At 45.4% G+C, this 23,154-nt stretch overlaps 1 protein-coding gene across 9 annotated transcripts in view; it reads right to left on the reverse strand.

Moving 5' to 3' along the window:
• Phrf1 (PHD and ring finger domains 1) overlaps nt 1–22,299 on the reverse strand; it is a 32,992-nt gene extending 10,693 nt beyond the window's left edge. For 3 of the 9 annotated variants that reach the window (XM_032891472.1, XM_032891470.1, XM_032891467.1), the window contains exons 1-9: nt 21,933–22,063; nt 19,532–19,647; nt 18,370–18,492; nt 13,930–14,135; nt 10,973–11,056; nt 7,948–8,075; nt 4,545–4,642; nt 4,099–4,274; nt 2,974–3,103 (exon numbers count right to left, since the gene is read on the reverse strand). In XM_032891472.1, coding sequence (XP_032747363.1) covers nt 2,974–3,103; nt 4,099–4,274; nt 4,545–4,642; nt 7,948–8,075; nt 10,973–11,056; nt 13,930–14,135; nt 18,370–18,492; nt 19,532–19,625 — 1,039 coding nt within the window. In that variant the 5' untranslated portion in view covers nt 19,626–19,647; nt 21,933–22,063. Of the gene's footprint in view, nt 1–2,973; nt 3,104–4,098; nt 4,275–4,544; nt 4,643–7,947; nt 8,076–10,972; nt 11,057–13,929; nt 14,136–18,369; nt 18,493–19,531; nt 19,648–21,932; nt 22,067–22,274 lie in introns of those variants that run through there. The other 6 variants (XR_004386792.1, XR_004386791.1, XM_032891468.1 and 3 more) reach the window with 5 other exon arrangements.
• Between the last annotated feature and the right edge of the window lie 855 nt (nt 22,300–23,154).

The raw sequence follows: 23,154 nt of genomic DNA on the forward strand, positions 1-23,154 counted from the left end.
GGAAAGTAGGGGGAGAAGGAAACAAGTTTACAGAAACAAAACTAAAACTGGAGCTGGAGAGATGGCTCAGTGCAATAAAAAGCACTGGTCGCTCTAGCAGAGGACCTATGTTAGGTTCCCAGAATCCACATGGGGCTCACAACTGTCTGTGACTCTGGTCTGTCTGTAACATCATCTTCTGGCCTCTGTGGGCACAAGGCTCACATATACACAAGCATACAGGCAGGTAAAACACTCATACATATAAAAGTCTTTTAATAAAATGAGGTGTGGGGTGCCTGACTGTATTTTTCTTTTTAAAGACTTATTATATATATATATATATATATATATATATATATATATATATACACACACACACATACATACATACACACATACATACATACATACATACATATATATATATATATATATATATATATATATATATATATATATATATACTGTAGCTGTCTTCAGACACACCAGAAGAGGGCATCGGATCTCTTTACAGATGGTTGTGAGCCACCATGTGGTTGCTGGGAATTGAACTCATGACCTCTGGAAGAGCAGTCAGTGCTCTTAACTGCTGAGCCATCTCTCCAGCCCCTGACTGTATGTTGTTTTTTTTTTTCCCTTTTTCTTTCTTTTCAGAGCTGGGGACCAAAGCTAGGGCCTTGCGTTTGCTAGGCAAATGCTCTACCACTGAGCTAAATCCCCAACCCCCTGACTGTATGTTCTTAATGGGATGAAACAGACTCCAACCTCCAATCAAACGATGGTACACAATTTTCTACACAATTTGATGAAGCAAATGAGTTGTTACAATCAGCACTGAGAAGCAGGTTATGAGATGAAGAGGAGGAAACACAGATGTACAATATGAGAAGTGAAAGCCTGACCTTAAACCTCAGCTGCAGGTGTGAGACCTTATGAGGGGCTATGTCGCTGACCTAGACAATGACCAATTGCTTTCTCAGAACACAGATTTTAGCTCTGGCTTCTAAACTCCGCTTTTGGTGAAACGAAGGGCTTCCTGGAGAGGATTCTACAAATACACACACCCACACAAACCTACCACAACCCCAGCATGTGCAAGGCCTCAGCACCTAGACCTCAGAGCTTTAGCATATCACCTTAAGGCTCCTAACACACACACCTTCTGGTGAGCAGGAACTGAAACCCAGCCACCATGAGTGCTGCTGAGAATGCAGAGTACACACATGTGATGGATGAGAGCTAGAAGAGTTGACATTTTTTTCTAAAGTTAAACCTAAGATCAAGCTGATGATCTAATCTCTTCCCTCCTCCATATTGCCAAGAAAAAAAAAAAAAAAAGAAAACATCTGCTCGCAAAATAAACTGAACTGCATGAATGTAGTTTCCAGCACTTTTATTCTTTTTAAATGTATTTATTATTTTTTGAGAATTTCATACAGGCATACAACATTTTGATAAAATTAGCACCCACTCCTCCCAGATCCAATCCTTATCTTCCACCCCCTCCCAACTTCCATGATTTCTTCTTCTTTTTTAAAATAAACCACCACGTCTAATTTGTGGTGCATGGATGTAGAGCCATGCACTGGAACAGTTGATCTCCTAGAGGCCATGCCTTTAAAGAAACTGATTTTCCAGGCTGGAGAGATGGCTCAGCGGTTAAGAGCACCCAACTACTCTCCCAGAGATCCTGAGTTCAATTCCCAGCAACCACATGGTGGCTCACAACCATCTGTAAAGAGATCCGATGCCCTCTTCTGGTGTGTCTGAAGACAGCTACAGTGTACTTATACATAATAAATGAATAAATCTTAAAAAAAAAAAAAAAGAAACTGATTTTCCTTCCCCCAGAAGTCATCTATTGTCAATAGTTCCTAAGCTAAGGTCAGGGATTATAAACTTATTTTTCTGTAGTTTTATTCATTTTGTTTGTTTTTTTAGGTTTTGAGACGAGGTCTCACTATGTAGACCAGGCTGTCCTCCAATTCCTAGAGATCCACATGCCTGTTTCCTAAATGCTGGGACCAAAGGCATGTGCCATCACACCTGGTTGTAGCTTCTCCTTAGGAAATGCAATTGGGAAATAACACAAATGACCATCACATAAGAAGTCAACAAACTGGCACTTTAACAGACTCTTTGATAATGGAAAAATACACATCACACATGTTCTAAAGACTCTGTGGTAGCAAATGAAGCAAGACCAGAGAGTTCCACTGGATCTAGTGGGAACCCAGACTGATAGATGATGAAAAAAAAAAAAAAAAAATCACACCGTGAGTAAGATGCACTTACAGTGGGTGCATGCACTTTACTGTGCAGACGTGAATAAAGTAAATTAAAATTTTTATTTGTGTGTGAGTGCACCACATACACAGCCTATCAAGAACAACCTGTACAGCCAGTTCTATCAGTGGGTTCCAGGGATCCTACTTGGCTTATCAAGCTTGGTGGCAAGCACCTTTATCTCTGCTAAGCCACTTTGCCAGCCCAATAAAGTATATTTTTAAGAGGCTACAGATTGATTATGACCCACCTAGGGAGAGAGGAGTCCCTAAATCCACACTGAGTTGCATCTGCTAGGCACATCAAACATTAATGTGAAGGAGAAGGGTGGGTCAGTGAGACAAGATCAGGATGCAGAGGTGGTCTCAGGGTTCTAGGTCCCTTCTATGTGCCAGTGGTGTTTGTGGATAGTTTACACCAGCTCCAGACATTTATTCACTTAGGAAATGCAGCAGCCATGCCAACAGCAAATACTGTCTCAATCAGAGAATGACGGTACATCTGTACCAAACAATCCAGATGTGCTTCTTTCTCCCTAATAGTCTCTAACTAGGTTTAGATGAGCTTGACAGTATAGAACCCACAAATGTGAAGGGTATACTATTCTTCTGGCTGAGAAAGTTGCAGGAATAATCAGAAATGACCACATATCTGGACTCTGAAACAGAGCTGATGGTGGGAGGCAAGCCCATTATGCCAGCTTACCTGCCTTCCTTTTCCGTTTTGCAGGAACACGAGGTGTCAAGGGACGCTGGTATACAGCTGTGCTCAGACCAGTGGCGACAGCCTCAATAGTTTCATCCAGCAGAGAAGACATGAGGTACCGTGGCACATGCTGCATACAAGGGACAGCACCACTCAGTGGGTGACCACCCTTTCAACGGATGGGACACTGAGCTGGGCCATGTGAGTAGATCCTGTCAGTGCAGACTCCCTTTCAGAACCCTGAATATGACGAAAACTGACCAGAGAGGCCAGAATAGTTTGAGACTGGAACCACCTCCCTCCTTTCCTACCAAAAGTGGGCAGCATGATCACAAGGACAGTAGTTCTTTGCAAAGTTCTAGAAGGGAAGATCAGGCAAAGGATGAACTAGAGGGTTCAGCTGCTATCAGCTCCAAGCAGGAAGGAAGTGGGCAGGTGGGAGCCAGGAGCATTGCCTCAGCCCAGGTGAGGCAGGCATGTGATGGTCAGGGCCTAGCAGGGACTAAGGAATGAGCCAGCAGATAGAAAACAATGAAGCGAGTGAGAAATAGCAGCCCCAACACTACCCTGCACACAAAGTCAAAGAGGGATGGCAAGCATGAGCTGAGACTCAAGTACAAAATTGGAGGTTACAGAGAGAGGGCATAGGACAGAAGATAGTTCCCAGTCCTTCAACTCATTTGGAACTTGAACCATGATGTCACTATACTGACCACAGGAATATGACTTCACAGAAAGAACTTTTAGGCTCCCTCAGTACCCAGAACAGTGGTCACAGACATCTAACAATGAGTGCCAGGAGCCAGGCATGAAGAAGATAGTCTCTTGTGCCTGGAAGGGGTGAAGAGCCAGTAAGTGGCCATTTTCACACTAGAGCAAATTCCCCAAATCATCATCCCATCCATCAAAGTGTTAGAGAAGGCAGTCCTACTGGTCCTGCTGGCACATAGGTGAAACACTGTGTCTTCAATGGATGCATCTGCTCTCTTGCCAGATTAACTGCATGCATGGTGGGCTGTCACGGGACAATGGTATGGACCCTTTACTGCCGGTGGTATCCCTTCAGTTCAGTTCTCATACCCTGAGACCACCCTGTTTAGACCCAGCTCAGTGCTGGCTACTTACCTGGACCCTTCTGGCAGAAGAAATCCGGTTCCGGTTCACAGTTGCCCTCACTCTCTCACTCTGCCGTGTCCTAGCGATGGCCCGGGTCCTGCCTACTCGAGGCCGAAGTCTGCTGGTAGTAGGCACTACATCAGCCAGTAGCAAGGAGACCTCCTCATCGCTCACAGGAGCTGCATCTTAGGAGAGAGCCGTGGGCTGCTGGGTCATGTACACTTCATATCACAAGCTTTTCCCAGTTAGCCTTAAGAACTGAGAGCCCCAAACTGACAACCTTTCATGGCCTCCAAAGGTTAAACTCCTCCAGCTCTTACCAAGGAATTCAAAGAAAGCCCTCTCCCTGATGAAAGTTCTCCCCACATAACAAGTCTAGATTTTCTCCAAGGTCCTTCTCTAAAACTGACAATAGGAAAAACCCAAGTGCTCTGCAGGAAAGGATAGCACATTACCATGAGTGGGATCAACACCAGGGACCGCACACTCTGGGCAGAACCATTCATCCACAGGCACCTCCTGGAGAGGAGGGTCCAAACATTCCATGTGGTACCTATGGGAACAACAGTTCAGTGCCAGTCTTGGCCTTGGACCTCAAGTCTCACAAGAAACCACATTGCAAAGACTAAATATGTTTAGTCTGCAATGTATCCTGCCAACGGCTGAATCACTTCCACATGTTATTGGGTCCTCAGTATAAACACAGTCCCTGCCTCTAATCCCCACTCCCAAAGTGGGCCACAGAAACTCTAATCTCCTCTGACCCACTGTGTCTGACAGTAGATGACTACGTAATCTTTCTTTACAGAGAGTGTTCTACGGGGCTTGGGAAAGAACACTTGCCTAGCAAAAGTCCTGCCCCACGCTGGCAGAGAGATCATTACAGTGCAGCCAAACTGACCATGCTTCAATCATATCATGCCACCAAGGACCTTGGTGGACCACCATGGATAGGGCATGGAGAGTGTCAAAGAGATGAGCAAGAGGTTCCTGAAGAGGGCACCCCAAGAAGCCCTGCACTCAGTCCCTAGGCTTTTCTCTGTCCATATCCTTTGTTTTTGTGGTTTTGTTTTTTCAGTCAGTCTCACTATGTAACTTGGTTATCCTAGAACTCACTATGTGGGACAGGCTGGCCTTGAACTCATAGTATTGGTATTAAAGGTGTGAGCTACTATGCTGTCTCAGGTCTTATTTTTAAATTCTTCCCATCAAGCTTCCCAGGAATAAACTTTGGGGAGAGTTGTACTGATACTTTCTACCTTTCTTCTTTTTCTAAAAAGAAAAAAAAATTGAGATTTGTATTATGAGTCTGGAGCCGGACAAGCATGCACCTTTCTTTAATTCCAGCACTTGGGAGGCAGAGACAGGCAGATCTCTGTTAGTTCAAGGCCAGCCTGGTCTACAGAGCTAGTTCCATGGCAGCCAGGGCTACACAAACCCTGTCTCAAAAACCAAAACTAAAAAGTAAAACAAAACCACAAAACCCACAAAACCAACCAAAAAACCTACAACAAAAAAAACCCTACAAAACGAAGTATATGAATACGTGCACACACGAGTGTGTGCCACAGGAGTGCCTGGAGCTATGGTGGTTGCGGATCCTCTACAATCAGGTGTGTGACCCTCACTGGAATGTCACATGAAACGTGGTCCACTTTACATCATGCAACAGCACAAAACTTGAAAAGCCATAAAGAGACTCAAGTAAAGTCCATCCTAAGATCTTCTCTCATGTTCTCCTGTCTCCCTGTGAACCTTTAATTATGACCTTTAATGTTCAGTCATTAATCCCTTAAAACTCAAAGACAACCTGCACTTATTTCACAAGATGCCAACGTGTGCAACACACCCCCCACATCCATAGAAAGTCTTGTGATTTCATTTCAAAATGAATGAGAAATTTTAGACTTGTAAATTGAGAGACAACTATGAAGATATATAAAAAAAAAAATGTAGGGCTGGAGAGATGGCTCAGCAGTTATGAGCACCCGACTGCTCTTCTAGAGGGCATGAGTTCAATTCCCAGCAACCACATGGTGGCTCACAACCATCTGTAAAGAGATCCGATGCCCTCTTCTGGTGTATCTGAAGACAGCTACAGTGTACTTATATATAATAAATGAATAAATCTTTAAAAAAAAATGTAAAAGCCAACAGTATTAAGGTGCTTAGAAGCACAAGAATCACTAATATGTGTTAATTTTAATATCTTAGATCTATCAGGACCTTTAATGCTTACACTGTTACATCTGTTAAGTGAAATACATAAATCATTATGAAATTTACAAGTGTAATTCTTGACTAAAACAAAACAAAAAACTTCATGAAGATAGAGAAACCCCCAGAAATTCCTGGTCAATTACTACTAGAAACAAAACCCCGATTTACAGCTTTAACAGACAACAGGCTTAGAAGTCGACATCTGTAGCTCCTACAACAGAGAAGAGAACTGCTACATGTTTGAAGCCAAAAACAAACAAACAAATAAAACGAAATTAATAGGGTTAGGTGTGGGGTGTACACTTGTTAATCTTTGCTTGAGTCTAGTAGTTGGAAGCTAACATAGGCAACAGAGAGGATCTACATCTCACAAATAATCAAGCCAGCCAAGATTGTAGATGCTTTTAATTCCAGCACTTGGGAGGCAGAAGCAGGCACGCCTGGTCTGCAAAGCCAATTCCAGGCCAGGCAGGACTATACAGTCAAACCCGGTCTCAAAATAAATCAATCCACAAATTAAGAGAGAAGAGGTCCTAGATGCTTGTAGGACTCGTTCAATCCGTAAGGTAGAGACAATGTGGCAAAACATGGATTCAAACAAATGTTAGGAATGAGGGACACCAAGCCTACGGAATAGTAGCACCCAGGGGCAGTGAGGTCCAAGGGTTGCAATAAGGGCAGGTAGATCTGCCGGAGCCTGGAAGACAAGCTGGTATTCACTGTACTAACTATTTCCACAGGCTTGAGAGGGCACAGGTGATCCCTGTGGTGCTGAAAGTCAGCTCCTGGGTATAAACTATACACCAAAGTCCAGCCAGTGGAGCTAGCACAAATGGTGGCACAGAAGAACCCCAGTGACAGGAGAGCATGGGGAAGTTCAGAAAACAGCTCCCAGCATGGACACATCTTCAAACTACTATTTTCTGCCCTAGGAAACATTCCAGATTTACCAGCCTCACCACTGCAAGAATATTTCTGTAACTGGCCATAATTTTATAGCAGAAAAATCTTTCTAACCAATAGCCAAAGATCCAACAAGAGGCTAGGGGAGGCCAGTTCCATCTCAGAGACCAAAGGGTGAGCAAAGAACACAAGCAGTGTCCCAGAAGACAGGCTCACAAGCATAAAGTGACTTCAAGTATATCAAAAGGCAAAAGGAGAGAGCCAGAGATGGTTCGCAGTTAAAACCCTATCACTCCCACAGGGTACAAGGCTCCCACTTCAGGTAATTTACACCAGTCTGTAATTCCAGCTCCAGAGTGACCCAAAGCCTCTGCCTTCCACAAACACTTGTATTCACATGTACATACTCACATATAGACTGCACACATAGTGAAAATAATAACAATAATGATAAAAAGATCCAGGCAGCAAGATGATGTAGTCTTCAGCCAGCCTGCCCTCTCTCCTAAGGCCAGTGAGTCCACACTCCTGCCTTTTTTCTTGGCCATGACATACTGTATGGCCTTTGAGCAGCCCAAGGAAGTAGAGATATAGGAGGCAGGAGAGCTATCAGTGTCACTGCTTATGACTCACAGGGCCGAACTCCACAATGGAGTCCTCAGTACTCACCCTGCTCTCCTGACCATGCCAAACCTAACAGCCCGCAAGGCAGGTATGAGGCACCATTACCCTTACCCAGCATCACAGCCGTCACAAAGTAGGAGCCGGTCCTCACGATCACTCCTGCCACACACTTCACAAAAGGTCGGGTCTTCCTCTTCAGCTTCCTCATCTTCACAAGCTCTAGTGTTTTCCACTGGAATCTGAAGACAGAAATACTGGTTAATGAACATATCCTCAAAATCTGAGTGGTCAATTCATAGGACAACACGTATCTAATCTAAAGTAAATCGACTGACCAAAGATCTACGTGGGCTGTGTGCTAGCTAAAATGTCAACTGGGACATAAGTTAGCATCATGTTAGACAAGGAAATCTCAGCTGAGAAAATACCCCTATCAGACTGGACTATGGGTAAACGGGGTGGCATTTTCTAGCCAGCTCATTGTGAATAATGTCACTTTTGGGCTATGGCCCTGTGGTGCTATAAGCAGGCTGAGAAAGTCACAGGGAGCAAGCCAATAAGCAGCATTCCCCCATGGTTTCTGCACCAGCTCCTATCTCCAGGTTACTGCCCAGACTTCCTTTGATGATGAACTGTGATTTGAAAGGGTAAGCAAAATAAACTTTTTGCTCCAAGTTACTTTTGGTCATGATGCTATCATAACAAACAGAAACCCTAAGACAGGTCCTATGAACCCACATCCTGAATAAACAAATATATGGTATGCTGGCTAGTCTTATGTCAACTTGACACAAGCTAGAGTCATCTGAAAGAAAGGAACAACTGAGAAAATGATTCCATAAGATCCAGCTTTAAGACATTTTCTTAAGAGATTGATGGGGGAGGGCCCAGCCCATTGTGGGTAGTATCATCTCTCTGCTGGTGGTCTTGGGTTCTATAAGGAAGCAGACTGAAGGCTGGGCATGGTAGCACGTGTGTTTAGGTCCAGTACTCTGGAGGCAGAGGCAGGGAGATCTATAAATCTGAGTTCCAGGATAACCAGGGCTGAGAAACTCTATCTCTAAAAAAACAAAAACAAAAATAGAAACAGAAAGAATGAACGAATGAACGAACGAAAGGAAGAGAGAAAGGAGTGAGTGAGCAGGCTGAGCCAGCCATAAGGAGCAAGTCAGTAGGCAAGCAACCCTCTACAGCCTCAATAGCATTTCCATCAGTTCCTGCCTCCAGGTTCCGACCTTGTTTCAGTTCCTATCCTGATTTCCTTCAATAATGAATAGTAATATATATAAGTATAAGCCAAATAAGCCTTTTGCTCCTCAACTTGCTCTTTGGTCACAGTGTTTTGTTGCAGCAAAAAACATAGGTGACCTTCACGTTGTCGCTACGGCAAGGCAAGTAACTAGAAAAGTAAAAGCAAGAACTGCACCAGGGGCCAGGAGTGGTGGTGCAGGCTTTTAATCACAGCACTTGGGCACTTGGGCGGCAGAGGCAGGTGGATCTCTGAGAGTGTGAAGTCAGCCTGGTCTACAGTAAGTTCAGAACAGCCAGGGCTACACAGAGACCCTGTCTCTAAAAACAAACAAGCAAGCAACAAACATGATGACGAGCCTGTGGTGTGAGGAATACTTCATGGAACTGAGTCACCAGCGCTGTGAGTGCCAGGCATGGGAGCGGAGAGCACATGAGGACTTTAAAGCACAAGCTCAACAACACTCCTGCCATTGTAGCTCAGTGGCACAGAGCTTGCGCAGCCTGTTAGAGGTCCTAGGTTCAATCACCAGCAAAAGGATCAGAAGGCAAAGAACAAGAGAACTGAAATGTGTTTTGTTGTTTTATTGGTGTTGTCTGTCTGTCTGTCTGTCTGTCTATTTAGTTTTCAAGACATGGTTTCTCTGTGTGTAGCCCTGGCTGTCCCAGAACTCTGTAGACTGGGCTGGCCTTGAATTCACACAGATCTGCCGATGTCTCTGCTTCCCAAATGCTGGCATTAAAGGTGTGTGCTACCACTAGATCTAACTATGTTTTCTTGGCTGTCCTCAAACAGAGAGAGAGATCCACCCACCTCTACCTCCCAGTACTGAGAATAAAGATGTACACAACCATGGCAAGGCTGATCTTTTGATGCACAGTAAGAGTTTGTCTCAAAAAAACACAAGCGATACATGGGAGTGGTAGCACATGCCTTTAATTCCTTCATTCTTGAACTCTTGGAGTTCAAGGCCAGTGTGGTCTACATGGTGAGACCCTCTCTCAAACAAAACAATCAGGGTTGGGGATTTAGCTCAGTGGTAGAGCACTTGCCTAGCAGGCCCTGGGTTCGGCCCCCAGCTCCGAGAAAAAAAAAAAAAAAAAGAAAATGAAAATGTTTGGGCTGGAGAGATGGCTCAGTAGTTAAGAGCACTGACTGTTCTTCCAGAGGTCCTGAGTTCAAATCCCAGCAACCACATGGTGGCTCACAACCATCTGTAATGAGATTTGGTGCCCTCTTCTGGCCTGCAGTCACATATGCAGGCAGAATGCTGTACATAAAATAAATAAATAAATCTTTAAAAAAACAAAAAAACAAAAAACCAATCAGGGCTCAAGTTGTAGCTCTTGGTTGTGTAGCTTGCTTTAGCATGCACAAGGCCTAGAATTTAATCCATGGAAAGGAAGAAAAAAAAAAGAAAGGAGGTGGGGGATTTGGGGGACAGATAGGAAAAGCAGAGAAAAAAAAAAAAGGAGGGAGTAATGAAAGAAGAGAAAGAGAGAGGACAATAAATAATAAGCAAAAACACCTTTCATTCCAGTCCCAACAGTACTTTCCAAACTTCAGTTCGATGGCCCTTTGTCCCACCCTACTGCAACCTCCCACATGCCAAGACTGCAGTTCATAAGGAGACAGGCCAAAGAGAAGCTCTGTAGTAAGAAGGTGTGAGGAAACAGAAGCCCAGAAACCCCTAACATCTCCATGACTCCTACTCTATGCCCCAGTAAATATGGATAGTCCTAGCCCTAGGCTTGATCAGGGCCGAAAAGGATGCCTGAGTCACTCCTTTTTAAGCCTAATTGAACTGACAACCACCTCACAAGAAAAAAAGCAAGTCATGCTCTTCCTACAAGAATACAAGCAGGGGTAGGCAGTATCTACACTTACCTTCTTTAAGATTTTACCATTAAATTGGGCTCGAATACAAATACATTTAAATATTGTTCGATCAACTGGACAGGAATTGGCATTCTGTAAGAAATAAAGATTGGATTAGAATCCTGCATAATCCCTCATTACTCATCAATTACTTATTACGATCATTATGACTCTCTTCAAAATGAAGAATTCACTTAACAAGCAACAGTTTTAAGATGGAGGTGGTAGCACCTGGCCATTATCCCAGCATTTGGGAGGCCAAGGCAGGAGAACTATGAATATGAGGCCAGCCTGATCTACAGATTATCTGAAACAACAAATTAAAAAGTTGTTTTTATTAGCCAGGTGGTGGTAGTGCATGCCTTTAATCCCAGTGCTTGGGAGGCAGGCAGCAGGAGGCACAGGCAAGTGATCTCTTTGAGTTTAAGGCCAGCCAGGGATACACACAGAGAAACCCTGTCCTGAAAAAACAAAAATAATAATAATTCCTTTTACACTGAAATCTGTACCGATAGCCTTGGTCTTGGCTGAAGTCCTATGCTAAGATGCTAGAACTGGATGGTGAGAACTTGAGGTCACCATGCTACTGAGGGAGAATGGTCAACAAGCGGGATGCATGCTCCCATACAGGTGTCGTGTAGGTGAGAAGGAAAAGGAGAGCAGGGAAGGGAAACACTGAGTAACCAGCCAGCATTTCAGTCTATTTGCTGCTATCCCAGATCTTCTCCTAGGCCTCTGTGAACTGCTCACGGGACCTTGAACATGGTCTCAGTGTGTATGATAATCAGATGCAGGCTACAAAGATTTTTTTTCCTTGTCTATTCAGCTCAAGTTGCCTTTCCTGAAATATACCATACAATAAAACATACCTTTGTTAGCTGTGTACTCCACTACATTCTGATAAATGTATAAACTGAGGGCCACCCAGGTCTGCCACCTCTCTTTCATGTCCTGCCACTACAGTTATGTGAGAACCAAGGCACTGTATCTTCCCTGGTCTGACTGGCTTAATATTAATGTCTCTCTCTCCCTCCCTCTCTTTTTGGTGGAAGAGTTTGAGACAGGGTGTCATTCTGTAGCCCAGACTAGCCTAGAACTTACTAGGTAACCAAAGCTAGCGTCACACCCATGGCAATCTTCCTAAATGCTAGGAATTATAGCTGTGCACCACATGTCCCACAAGGTGAGGTGGCAGGGAAGGCTATGTGTGCCACAGCAGATGTGAAGAGACCAGAAGACAATGTGCTTTCCCTGCTGGCCAGCCCGACTGACTGACTGTGAGAGGTGAGCTCAGAGGACCGCTTGTTGAAGGTAGTGCTCGCCTACCATGTGGCCCCTAGAGAGCAAACACAGGCTGTCATGCTTGATGCAAGATCCTTTGCTGCTGGGCCAACTCCTTGACCCTGATCTTATTTTTTTAATTTATGTACATTGGTGTTCTGCCTACTTATATGTCTATGTGAAGGTGTCAGATCCCTGGAGCTGGAGTTATACAGTTGTAAGCAACTACGTGGGCACTGGGAACTGAACTCAGGTCCTCTGAAAGATCAGCCAGTGCTCTTAATTGCTGAGCTATCTCTCCAGTGCCTGACTGATTATATTTCATTTATTTATCTACCCCCATCCTTGGTTTTTTGAAGAGGTTTCTCTGTGTGGTCCTGGCCATCCTGGAGCTGGCTCTGTAGACCAGGCTGGTTCAAACTCCGAGATCTGCTTGCCTTTGCCTCCCAAGTACTGGGATTAAAGGTGTGTATTACCACCACCCATCTCCCTCACTCATTTTTTTTTAAGTCTAAATTTTTCACCTTCATTAACCCAGTACCTAGCTATCTCACAAAATCCAACATCTGAACTGATATGTAAGATCTTTACTAATAAGCTTATTTTCAAATGCCTTCCCTTACCAATAAACATCATAAGCACAGCAAACAGACTGACTTGCTTTTCAACTAATTAATTGAGACAGGTTCTAGCTATGTAGCCCTGGTTGGCCTAGAACTTGTTATATAGACCAGGCTGATCTTGAACTCAGACCCACTCACTTTCTTTCACTGTCTTTCTCTCCTAAATGCTGGGATTATAGGCATGTGTTATCACATCCAACCTCTTGCTGTTCAATTTAAAGAATGAAATAACTTAATCTGAATCTAATCAATGAGACTCACAAGAGAAAAAAAGAAGTTTGACACAATAAACTACGCTGACAGAACTGTGGGCACAAGAAAGGCATTTGCCATCTGCATGCCACTTACAGTGAACCACAGAGACGCTTTGAAGCTACTTGGGGAGAAGGAATGGAGTATCAGAGGCATAACCCTGATAACATTGCTGGGATCTGTCACCACACTACCAGCGTCATTGGGGACAGACAGAAAAGCAGGCAATAAAACCTCTTATTTGACTTTTTTTTCTCTTAAGGAAGGGGTTGGCTCAATGGATAAGAGGATATGTTATGCAAGCACAAGAATCCAAGCTCAGATCTCAACAGCTACATAAAAACCTGGGCAAGATTATACATGCATCTCTTAATGCTAATGCCACAGAGAATGAGAGAACTGCTTGGGTTTACTGGCTGCCTATCTAGCTGTAGCTTCAGTAAAAGATCCTGTCTCAAAGGAATAATGTGGAAACTGACAGAGCAGGATACCCGACATCCTTTAGCCTCTACATGTAAACACAGGCACACACCACATACCTGTACACACATCATCTTGCCATCAGACTGAGTAATCACACTTATACCATTTCAGTATCTACAGAGGCCGTTTCACACTTACTATGTGAAGTTCTCTCAGAATTTATGTCCTGGTCCTCAGAAAAGCCAGAGCCATCCTCTCTGAAGCCCTGTCACCCACAGACACATCCCCACAGTGCTGAGCAAATTGGGCTCAGCCCTGTGTTCAGCTTTGCTGCAGAGAAGGCCTAGTTACAAAGGGTAAGAGTAGCCCAGTAAAAAGCCAACTCACCCTGGACCATTCAATGATGCAGTCCAGGCAGAAATAATGGGCACAGGTCTCTGGGGTGCCCACAGCCTGGTCTCTAAATGCATTGAGGCAAATGGGGCAGCTCTCTGCATCGTCATCAGAATTGGGTGTACTGCTAGCTTCAAGCTTCCTTTGAGTCTCCACTGCTGCTGTTGGCACTTCTATTCCATCTTCTGAATCTTCAGAACCTTGGGTAAATGGAAATGTTATGCTTTTAGTAACTATAGAAACAAGTGCATGCTCAAGGACTGGCCTTAAGCAGAGCCAAGTACACTCAGGACACTTGCCTCTAGCAGAATCCCAGCTCCTCTTGAAATATGCCTTCCTACCTACCCGCAAAGGCATACTCATACAATACCCATTCTGAGGAACCAAGCCCCTTACCTGAAGCCTCTCTGTCCACAGCTGCCCAGAGCTAAGAGGACAGGAATGCTTGGCTAAGTGACTACACTAGCTCCTCTCACCTGAGTCTGTGAGAAAACATCCGAGAAGTTAGGGTTCAAGAGCTACCACAGGCTGCAGAGAAGATGGAACTAACAACTAAACCACCATGGGTTAGGGATTCAGCTCCATGATGGGGAGCACTTACTTAGAAGTGTAAAGCCCCAGGTTCAGTCTTCAGCTCTGGGGGCGTGGAGGATACACAGGACAAAATAATGATTACACCCCTAAGAATGCCCGCTTAGGACAACCCTTGCATAGCTGCACAAGTCTTTCAACACAATGACGACAAATATCTGCTATTAGATAAGACCTTCTTCTTGGGCATCTCTTCCTTCCTTGTGGAATACAGACAGAAGATCCTAACTGGATTAGTGACTATAAAAGATCTGGTCAATCTCGGCAGTATGAAGCAGGGGCTGGGTCAGAAGGAAAACATGAAGATGCATTTAGCAAACAAGCTCCTATGAACTACTAAACACCTATCACAGGGACCAGAAAAGCAGATAGTACTGGGGCTCAGAATCTGATTCTTTGTGAGTAGGACTAACAAAGGTGCTAGGCTGCCCTTCTCCAGAGCCTTGCTGCCAACCCATAAAGCGGAACTATCCCTGGTTGATCAATCCTACCACATGAGCTCTTTTTAAAGGATTTTTAAAAACCAAACCAAACCAATCAACCAACCAATCAACCAACCAACCAACCAACCAACCAACCAACCAACCAACCAACCATCTGTTTAATTATTGGGCAGAAGAGGGTAAACCATGGAAACTGTTTCTCTCTTACCATACGAATTTCAGGAACTGAGCTCAGCCTGTCAGGCTTGGTGGCAAACGCTGTCATTCATTTGGCAATCGTGCCAGCACCTTGTGCTTTTTTTTTTGTTTTTTTGTTTTTTTTTTTGAGACAAGGTTTCACGTAGTCCATGCTGGCTACGTAGATGAAGATGACCCTGAACTCCCTGATCCTTCTGCCTCTACACAGGTGAGCACTTGCAAAGCACAGGGGCTGCTCGTGCTGGCACTGAAGGACACAAACAGCTACTACCCACTCCAAAGGGAGTGTGATAATACAGTAGCTAAGAATGGCTATTAACAATCGGCTAGAAAACGGAGCTTCCATAGCAGAATGACAACTAACTCTAGCTTTCCCCTGCGAGCTGAGGCTCATGGTAGCAGAGTCAAAGAGAAGAGATGGATCTGCTTCTCCCCTGCAATCTGAAGGTAGGGACCTGGCCATCTTGTTTTGCCTAATTCCATAGTGCCTACAGAGCAATGCGCTGGATGCTGAGAACAGCCACACCTGACTTGAAGGTAGAAAAAAGGACCTCAGCAGTTTCCCTCACTGAACTCTCATCTGGCTTGCCAAATGATGTCCTTAAAATATGCTGTGGCTGAAAGAGAACACAGCTTTTTTTTTGGAGCTGGGGACTGAACCCAGGGCCTTGCGCTTGCTAGGCAAGCACTCTACCACTGAGCCAAATCCCCAACCCCAAGAATGACAGCTCTTTGTATTTGAATATTGTTCCTCAGTGGGTGAAATTGTGTGGGAAGGATTAGGAGGTGTGGCCTCATTGGAAGAGGTATGTCACTGAGAGAGAACTTTGAAGTTTCAAAACACCATTACCCAGTCGGTGTCTCTGCCTCATAGTTGTATTTCCAGATGTGAGCTCTCAGCTACTGCTCCAGTGACAGACTGCCTGCCTATTGCTCCCCACCTTGATGGTCACAAACTCTAACCCTCTGAACTGAAGCCTCAAATAAACTCTTCTATAAATTGCCTGGGTCATGGTGTCTTATCACAGAAACAGAAGTAACTGAGACAATACCCACGGGAGGTGCTAACAAGCGCTAGTACCAACAGGGCAGTAGGTGGCTAGCCTAGAGACCAGGTGTATCTAAAGGCAGAGTCTCCAAGAACACCAGGCCTCAAATTGTGTCCATTCTGAAAGGAGACAGGATTGGTGAGCAGAATAGAGAACTGCAGAGGAACTGTGGAAGGCTCTAAACAATCTATGAATGCAATAATAACGGACACTGAGTAGAGACCTGGGTGCTGAGCATTAGTTCTCAGAGTAGGATATTAAGAGATTAATACTCTACACATTGGGGAACACGGGAACACACAAGCAGCAGCAAAAGCAGGCACACCTTAGTAGCAGGATATAGGGTGGGAAAACCAAAGAGTGAAAAGACGTTTCCTATAAGAAGGAACCCAGGACCCTTGAGTGATTCTCCTTGGTATCTACTGAACTCCTGATGGCTAACCAGATGCTGGCTACTCGCTCATGCCTTAAGACACTGGCTCGAGGGCTGGAAAGATGGCTCAGCAGTCAGAGGTCCTGCATTCAATTCCCAGCAACCACATGGTGGCTCATAACCATCTGTAAGGGGATCCAATGCCCTCTTCTGGTGTGTCTGAGGACAGACAGTGACAGTGTACTCACATGCATAAAATAAATAAATCTTTAAAAAAAAGTATTTATTTATTATGTATATAGCATTCTGTCTACATATATGCCTACAAGTCAGAATAGAGCACTAGGTTTCATGAAGGAGTAGAACTGACTGTTTATGAACCACCAACTCAGGACCTTGGAAAGAGTAGACAGTGCTCTTAACATCCGAGCCACCGCCCTGGGTTTGGTCCCCAGATCCAAAGGGGAAAAAAAAAACAAACATCCAAGCCATCTCTCTAGTCTAGATTGCCAGGAATTTGAGGTTTGGTTATGGGATGAATTCAAGGCTAGCTAGCTTTGGAAAACTGGGCACTCATTATCAATACAAGGTTACCTAACTCACAGTCAGTTCTACTCCTTCATGATGAGTACTGTCCCAATGATAAGGGAAGAGTCACTTCTCTAGAACATTCTCATCAACAACCAAAGGATATAATGAAATTTATGTATAAGTAGGTGCTTTGAGCCTGCCAACAGAAGGAGACCTGAAGTTAATAGAAGCCTCAGTCCAATTTTATGTCAATTTAATACAAGCTCGACTCATTTGGGAAGAGAGAACTTCAATTAAGAAAATGCCTGCACCAGACAGTTTCATGGATAAGCCTGTAGAGCATTTTCAGTTATTATTGCATTGTGGAAGGGCTAGGCTCACAGTCAGCAGTGACGCCCTGGGCTGGATGTGGAGGGTGCTCTAAGAAAATAGACTGAACAAATCGAAGGAGCAAGCCGGTATGCAACACTCCTTCATGCCCTTTGCATCACTTCCTGCCTTGAGAATTCTAAGCTTCTACCTTAGACAATGGACCACAAGCGGGGAGATGAAATAAACTCTTTCCTCCCCAAGTTGCTTGTGGTCATGTTTTATCACATCAACAGAAACCCTAAGACAGGTAAGAAAGGTAGCAATAGGTGGGTGGGGCCAAGACAACCACAAAGAACCCTCATAGACTGCCCATAGGCTAGGGTGGCCATGAAGGTTTTCCAGAGTAGAGGTATATCATTCAAGCACTATTCTTTGCATGATTTCCAAGTTATAAACTTTCTCCAGTGCACAGAAGCCAGGACTTTAATAATACCCACAATGAGCTGGTTGAATAAGCAAAGAACAAGCTATAAGATAGGACTAACAACCTTTGTCCTAAAAAAGGTCCCATGCCACATGCCTCTTAAGTAAGGTCTGCTAAGCTGTCTTGCACCTGGGTGATGCTAGCAGTTGGCCCTTGTGAAATGAAGAGAGGCCATCAAGAATCCCTGCTCATCCTCTTAGAGCTCCTGTCTCCCCATTCTCCAATGGCTTATGTTGCTCAATGTTCTTACGACGTTTTATTTTCTGTCTCTTAGAAAGAGATACCCACAGAATTGTATCACTAAATTAACTTTAAAAACTAAAAACTCCAGCTGAAGTCAGTTGTTGTTCCATGGCAGGTGACAGCTAGCGCGCTCAGCTGTGGATGTTGTAACACAGGCTGTCTCCTCACTAAGAGAGTCAAGGTAACTGGCTCAAATGCCTACAATCTTACCAGATCTATCTTCTGGGTCTTCCTCTTCAGACAGCCCCTCTGTTTCCTCCCCATCTGTGTCATCATCCTGCTCACTGCCAGTATCATCTTCAGAGTCTTCACTGTGGCCATTGCTGCTTTCTTCTAGATCACAAGGTGAAAAGCACAGACCCCAAAGGGCAGCATCAAAGCAGAGAGCCAAAACCACTCTAGAATATACAGGTATACTACCAAGCTACCATGGTGTGTGCGTGCGTGTGGTTAGACATAAAATGGGGGAAACGAGTCATCTTACTCTGTATTTATGTTGCTAGCATTAAAAATAAGACAAAGTGGCTTGAAGTACAGCTCAGCTAGTAGAACCTGCATTCCTTGCATGATCAAGCCCTGGGTTCATATCCCCAGCACCACACAAAACTAGGTATAGTGGTGAACATCTATAATCCCACCATTTTGAGAGGTGGAGGCAAAAGGATCAGATGCATCCTCAGCTGCACTGCAAGTTACAAAGCCATCCTGGGATACAGGAAATCCAGTCAAAAACAAAAACAAGTAAATGAAAACCATGCAAACCCTGCAGTCTGGAAGTTTAGTCAAGAGGTCTGCAGTTAGAAGGCAGCCTATGCTACAAAGCATAGACAAAGCAAGACCCTGTTCCAAAACCTAGAGCCCAACAGTAGAGTCTTACTAAGTATGCACAAGGCTTTCGGTTCCATTCATAATACTCCCTCCTCACAAAAAGACCAAACACAGTGACATTTGATTGTAGACTTAGCTACCAGCAATACCAGCAATTTGAGAAGTTGAGTTGGGCTGACCACGAGTCAAGAAGTTCAAGAATAGTCTGAACCACACAGTGAGACACCATCTCAAACACAAGACAAAAAAAGCAAAACAAAAAGAATGAATGTGGGGTTGGGGATTTAGCTCAGTGGTAGAGCACTTGCCTAGCAAGCACAAGGCCCTGGGTTCGGTTCCCAGCTCCGAAAAAAAAAAAAAAAAAAAAAAAAAAAAAAAAGAATGAATGTACTGTACTTCTATAACTTAAGTTTTTTAAGGTTGAAAGTGAAAGCTGACATTTAAGCTTCCAAGAGGAGCTAGTAACCTGGAGAAAGTACCAAGTGCTATTCCTTTGCAGACATCCTGCCAGCAGTGGGATGGGGGTAGGAGTGGGGGTGCTTACCAGCATCACTGGCTAGTTCTGAGGAGCCAACTTGTGGAGGTCCATCTGGCCCAGGGCTGTGAGCCACAAGCTCATCCAAATTGTCATCATCCATGGCTGCGCATTGGAGTTCACCTCTGAAAGAGACCAGAACCAAATAACTCCAAACTCCCCTGGCTACAGAGAGCCTCCTGAAAGGTGCCATTCCCCAAAGGGAACCACACTTGAGACCTAAGCACTGCCACACATGTAGAATTTGAACTGTGAGACACAATATACAGGACCCTAGCCATAAAGCCATGTACAAATACAAAATATAAAATATATCTTCATAAGAGACAGTGACTGGTTTTCAGAACCATATGCAAAGTAGAATCTGAATGCCTGATTTTTCGGGCACTATTTTCCCCAAGTATTCCTGAAGAGTCCTAATATCAAACATGAACCAAGCAGACACCTGAGCTGAAACAAAGCAGCACTCTTCACCTGAGAGCCAGTCATCACAAGGACTCCAATGCTCAGTTGCCCACTTGCCTGTCGCTAAGTGGGCATGTCACTCTTGGCCAATGCTGGCCCATTAGCCTCTGCTCGCCTGGCTACCATCAGATTATAAACCGCAGATAAAGTTCCTGGGGACTATGGCATTCCTGTGGCCCAAGCTGAAAAGCAGAAGATGGTGGGCTGTCCCTCCCTCTCCTGCTGTGGGACACCTGCTAGTCCTCCTTCGTAAGTCACTGTAAAAGCAATGGGGAATACCTGTATAAAAGACTTGTTGGCCAGCCTGGTCTACAGAGCAAGTGCCAGGACAGCCAGGGCTACACAGAGAAACCCCACCTCAAAAAACGAAAGGGGGGGGAGAAGTAGGGGAGGAGGAGAAAAGAGATAGGAGAGGAGAGAAGAGATAGGAGAGGAGAGAAGAGAGGAGAAGAGAGGAAGGTCATAAATGTCACTGGACATGACCTTCCTTCTGTACCAAGCTCTCAGACTCTGGTTCCCCAAATAAGAACCTATTCGTATACATAGTCTTTACTCCTCAGTGCCACTTACCTTTTCCCAGTTACTTCCAGAGGAAGCACCTTTCTCAGAAAATTCATTCAAGAACTTACTAGCCTATCCTGTGGCATACCATATGCTTCCCACCAAGCCTAATGGCCACAGTCTGAGAAAACCAAAACAGAACAGAAGAAGACAACCTAAGGAAGCTTAGAGGCAGGCTCAAGATCAGGGGCCCACTCCTAGGTCCTACGGTACAAGCTTCCTTGTCTCTATCAGCTTCAAGGACACACAGGCTACCCTCAAAGCCACAGAAAAGAGTGGAACCCTTCTCCAAGAGGTCAAAGGCCAGGCGGAAGAGCTGATGTTCTCTAAACACTGAGGGCATCATAACTTAAGGAATGTCAATTGTCACACATTGCTCCTGCCTGGGAACAGTAAAGGGACAAGAGTTCTGAAAAACTATCTTACTCTTACCTGATGCTCAGTGAATTTGTTGGAAAGGAGTCCTGGCCACAGACTCCTGCTGAAACACCATCTCTGATATTTAAAAAAGCAGACTGAGATAGGCACAGAGCTTTGGCCCATTCATAACAGTGACCTCGCTCCTATGGGGTGACAGAGCATGGTCCCAGTTTTCAGGAAAGAGGAGCTATAACTAACTCGGTGAACCTCATCACAAGTCGTGGCTTTTCTCAGTGCTGAGAGATGCGGCATGTTGCCGTCCATTCTTCCCAAAGGAATGAGTATCGAGTGGTCTTTGGGGAGAAGGAAGGAATGCAGAGCTGCAAGTCAATCTCAAACTCCAACTGTGCTTCCAACCAGCGGCCAAAATGACATTCACCAGACACGTTACTGTTTTTTCTGTTGCAGAGTACTCCTTTCAAGACACGACAGAGCAACACTGGACTCAAACACAAGACAGAGGACATGGAAAGAGCAATGTTGGCTCTGCCACTCTGCAGCGATGTTACAGTGGCAAGTGACTTCGCCTCTCTGAACTATGACTGTAAAGCCCCAACAGCGGCGCCTACTCGAGAATGCTATGAGAGCTCCTCGAACTGAAGAATATGATAATCGCGACACCAACCACAATTTGGGCAAGCTCAGATGGTGCTGGCCTGGTCGATGGCCATCAGGACAGAAAAGAAGGTAGCTAGGGGTCACACCTTTCTTATGCACCAGTCCAGGTTCCCGCACGACCAGACAAGTGGCCGGCCCCAGGCCCATGGGCCTCCCGGTCGCAGCCGGACGTCCCGGGGCTCGGCTCGAGGCCTCAGCCACCCCCCGTCCTCCGGACCGACCCACAGCCAGCGCGACGTAGGCCTAACCCGCCCGGAAGGCCCTAGACAAAGCGCCCGGCTACCATAGGTAGCCCGCGCGGCCAGACACGACTGGGACACCGGGCCGGAGCGGCTACCGCACGTACCCGGAAACCTCGCGCCTCCCGGACGCTCCTAGACGATCCTGCCTCTGTCCGAACACGACCGCAAGTAGGCCGGTCAGCCGCCGCCGCTGCCACCGCCGCCGCGCGCTCCCTGACCCGGAAGTGTACCCACACTCTTCCGGAACTTTCCGCCCTGCCCGTTGGTGGAAACTACCAAGGCCAAAACGGGGAAAAACTCACGGCGGAGGATGTCGAGAAGTTAGAATGCCCCCTTCCTCTCAGGACACTGACTAACCCACGAGTGCTGTCAGAGGAGACCAGTATCTAGCAGGGCATTGCTGTCCGAGCTCTCACCAGTGCACTAGACCAGGCTGTGGCTCTCACCTCAGTGCAGTTGGTACAGTCCGACTCGCTGTCCGCCGCCCGGATAAATAGGAGCCGCACCAAGACCACGCCCCCCTACCGTCTCCGCCCACAACTGTTCCGCCCTCCCGTGAGCGCCTCCTCCTGGCGGCAGGACTTAGCTGCAGCCAGAGGCTGCAGGAGCGCTAGAAGAAAGCTTCTGAATGTACCCTGGGGCTTCTGGTTCCCTTCCAGGAGTGTGCACGTAAATCATACATACAGTCTCTTCCGTTCCCTTCAGCCCGGCGAGGGAAGGCACTATAAATTGTGAACACTGTGAAGGGCTTAATTGTATAGCATAGATAATTAATAGAATGGAACTAGAGGTGCCGCCTTTCTTGCCCAGCATGTATAAAGCCCTGGTGGGAGGGGAGAAAATATGAAGCATAGTAGGATTAGGGGCAGTAATGCAAGAGGACTGGCCAGTGTCAATAAAATATTAAGGAGGGCCGGAGAGATGGCTCAGCTGTTAAAAGCACTGACTGCTCTTTCAGAGGTCCTGAGTTCAAATCCCAGCAACCACATGGTGGCTCACAACCTTCTCTAATAGGATCTGATGCCCTCTTCTGGTGTCTGAAAACAGCTACAGTGTACTTATATATAATAAATAATTAAATCTTTAATGACTTATTTTAAAAAAGTGTTAAAGAGGACCATAGAGCTGAAGGGGAAAATTCAGACCACAAAACTGAGACTGACCTAGAGGCTGAGGGGCTCAGAGGGCACTGAGGTACTGAATGGGTGGCAAAATTGGCTCACTGGACTCAACTGTCCATTTTGTGGTCAAGGGAACACTGTGGCTCAGAAGAGATGCCCTTTGATAGGAATAGAAGACAGACTGTCGATTTACTGAGAAAGCGGA

This window comes from Rattus rattus, chromosome 2 (genome assembly GCF_011064425.1).
Source record: "Rattus rattus isolate New Zealand chromosome 2, Rrattus_CSIRO_v1, whole genome shotgun sequence".
In the NCBI taxonomy this organism is placed as follows: domain Eukaryota; kingdom Metazoa; phylum Chordata; class Mammalia; order Rodentia; family Muridae; genus Rattus; species Rattus rattus.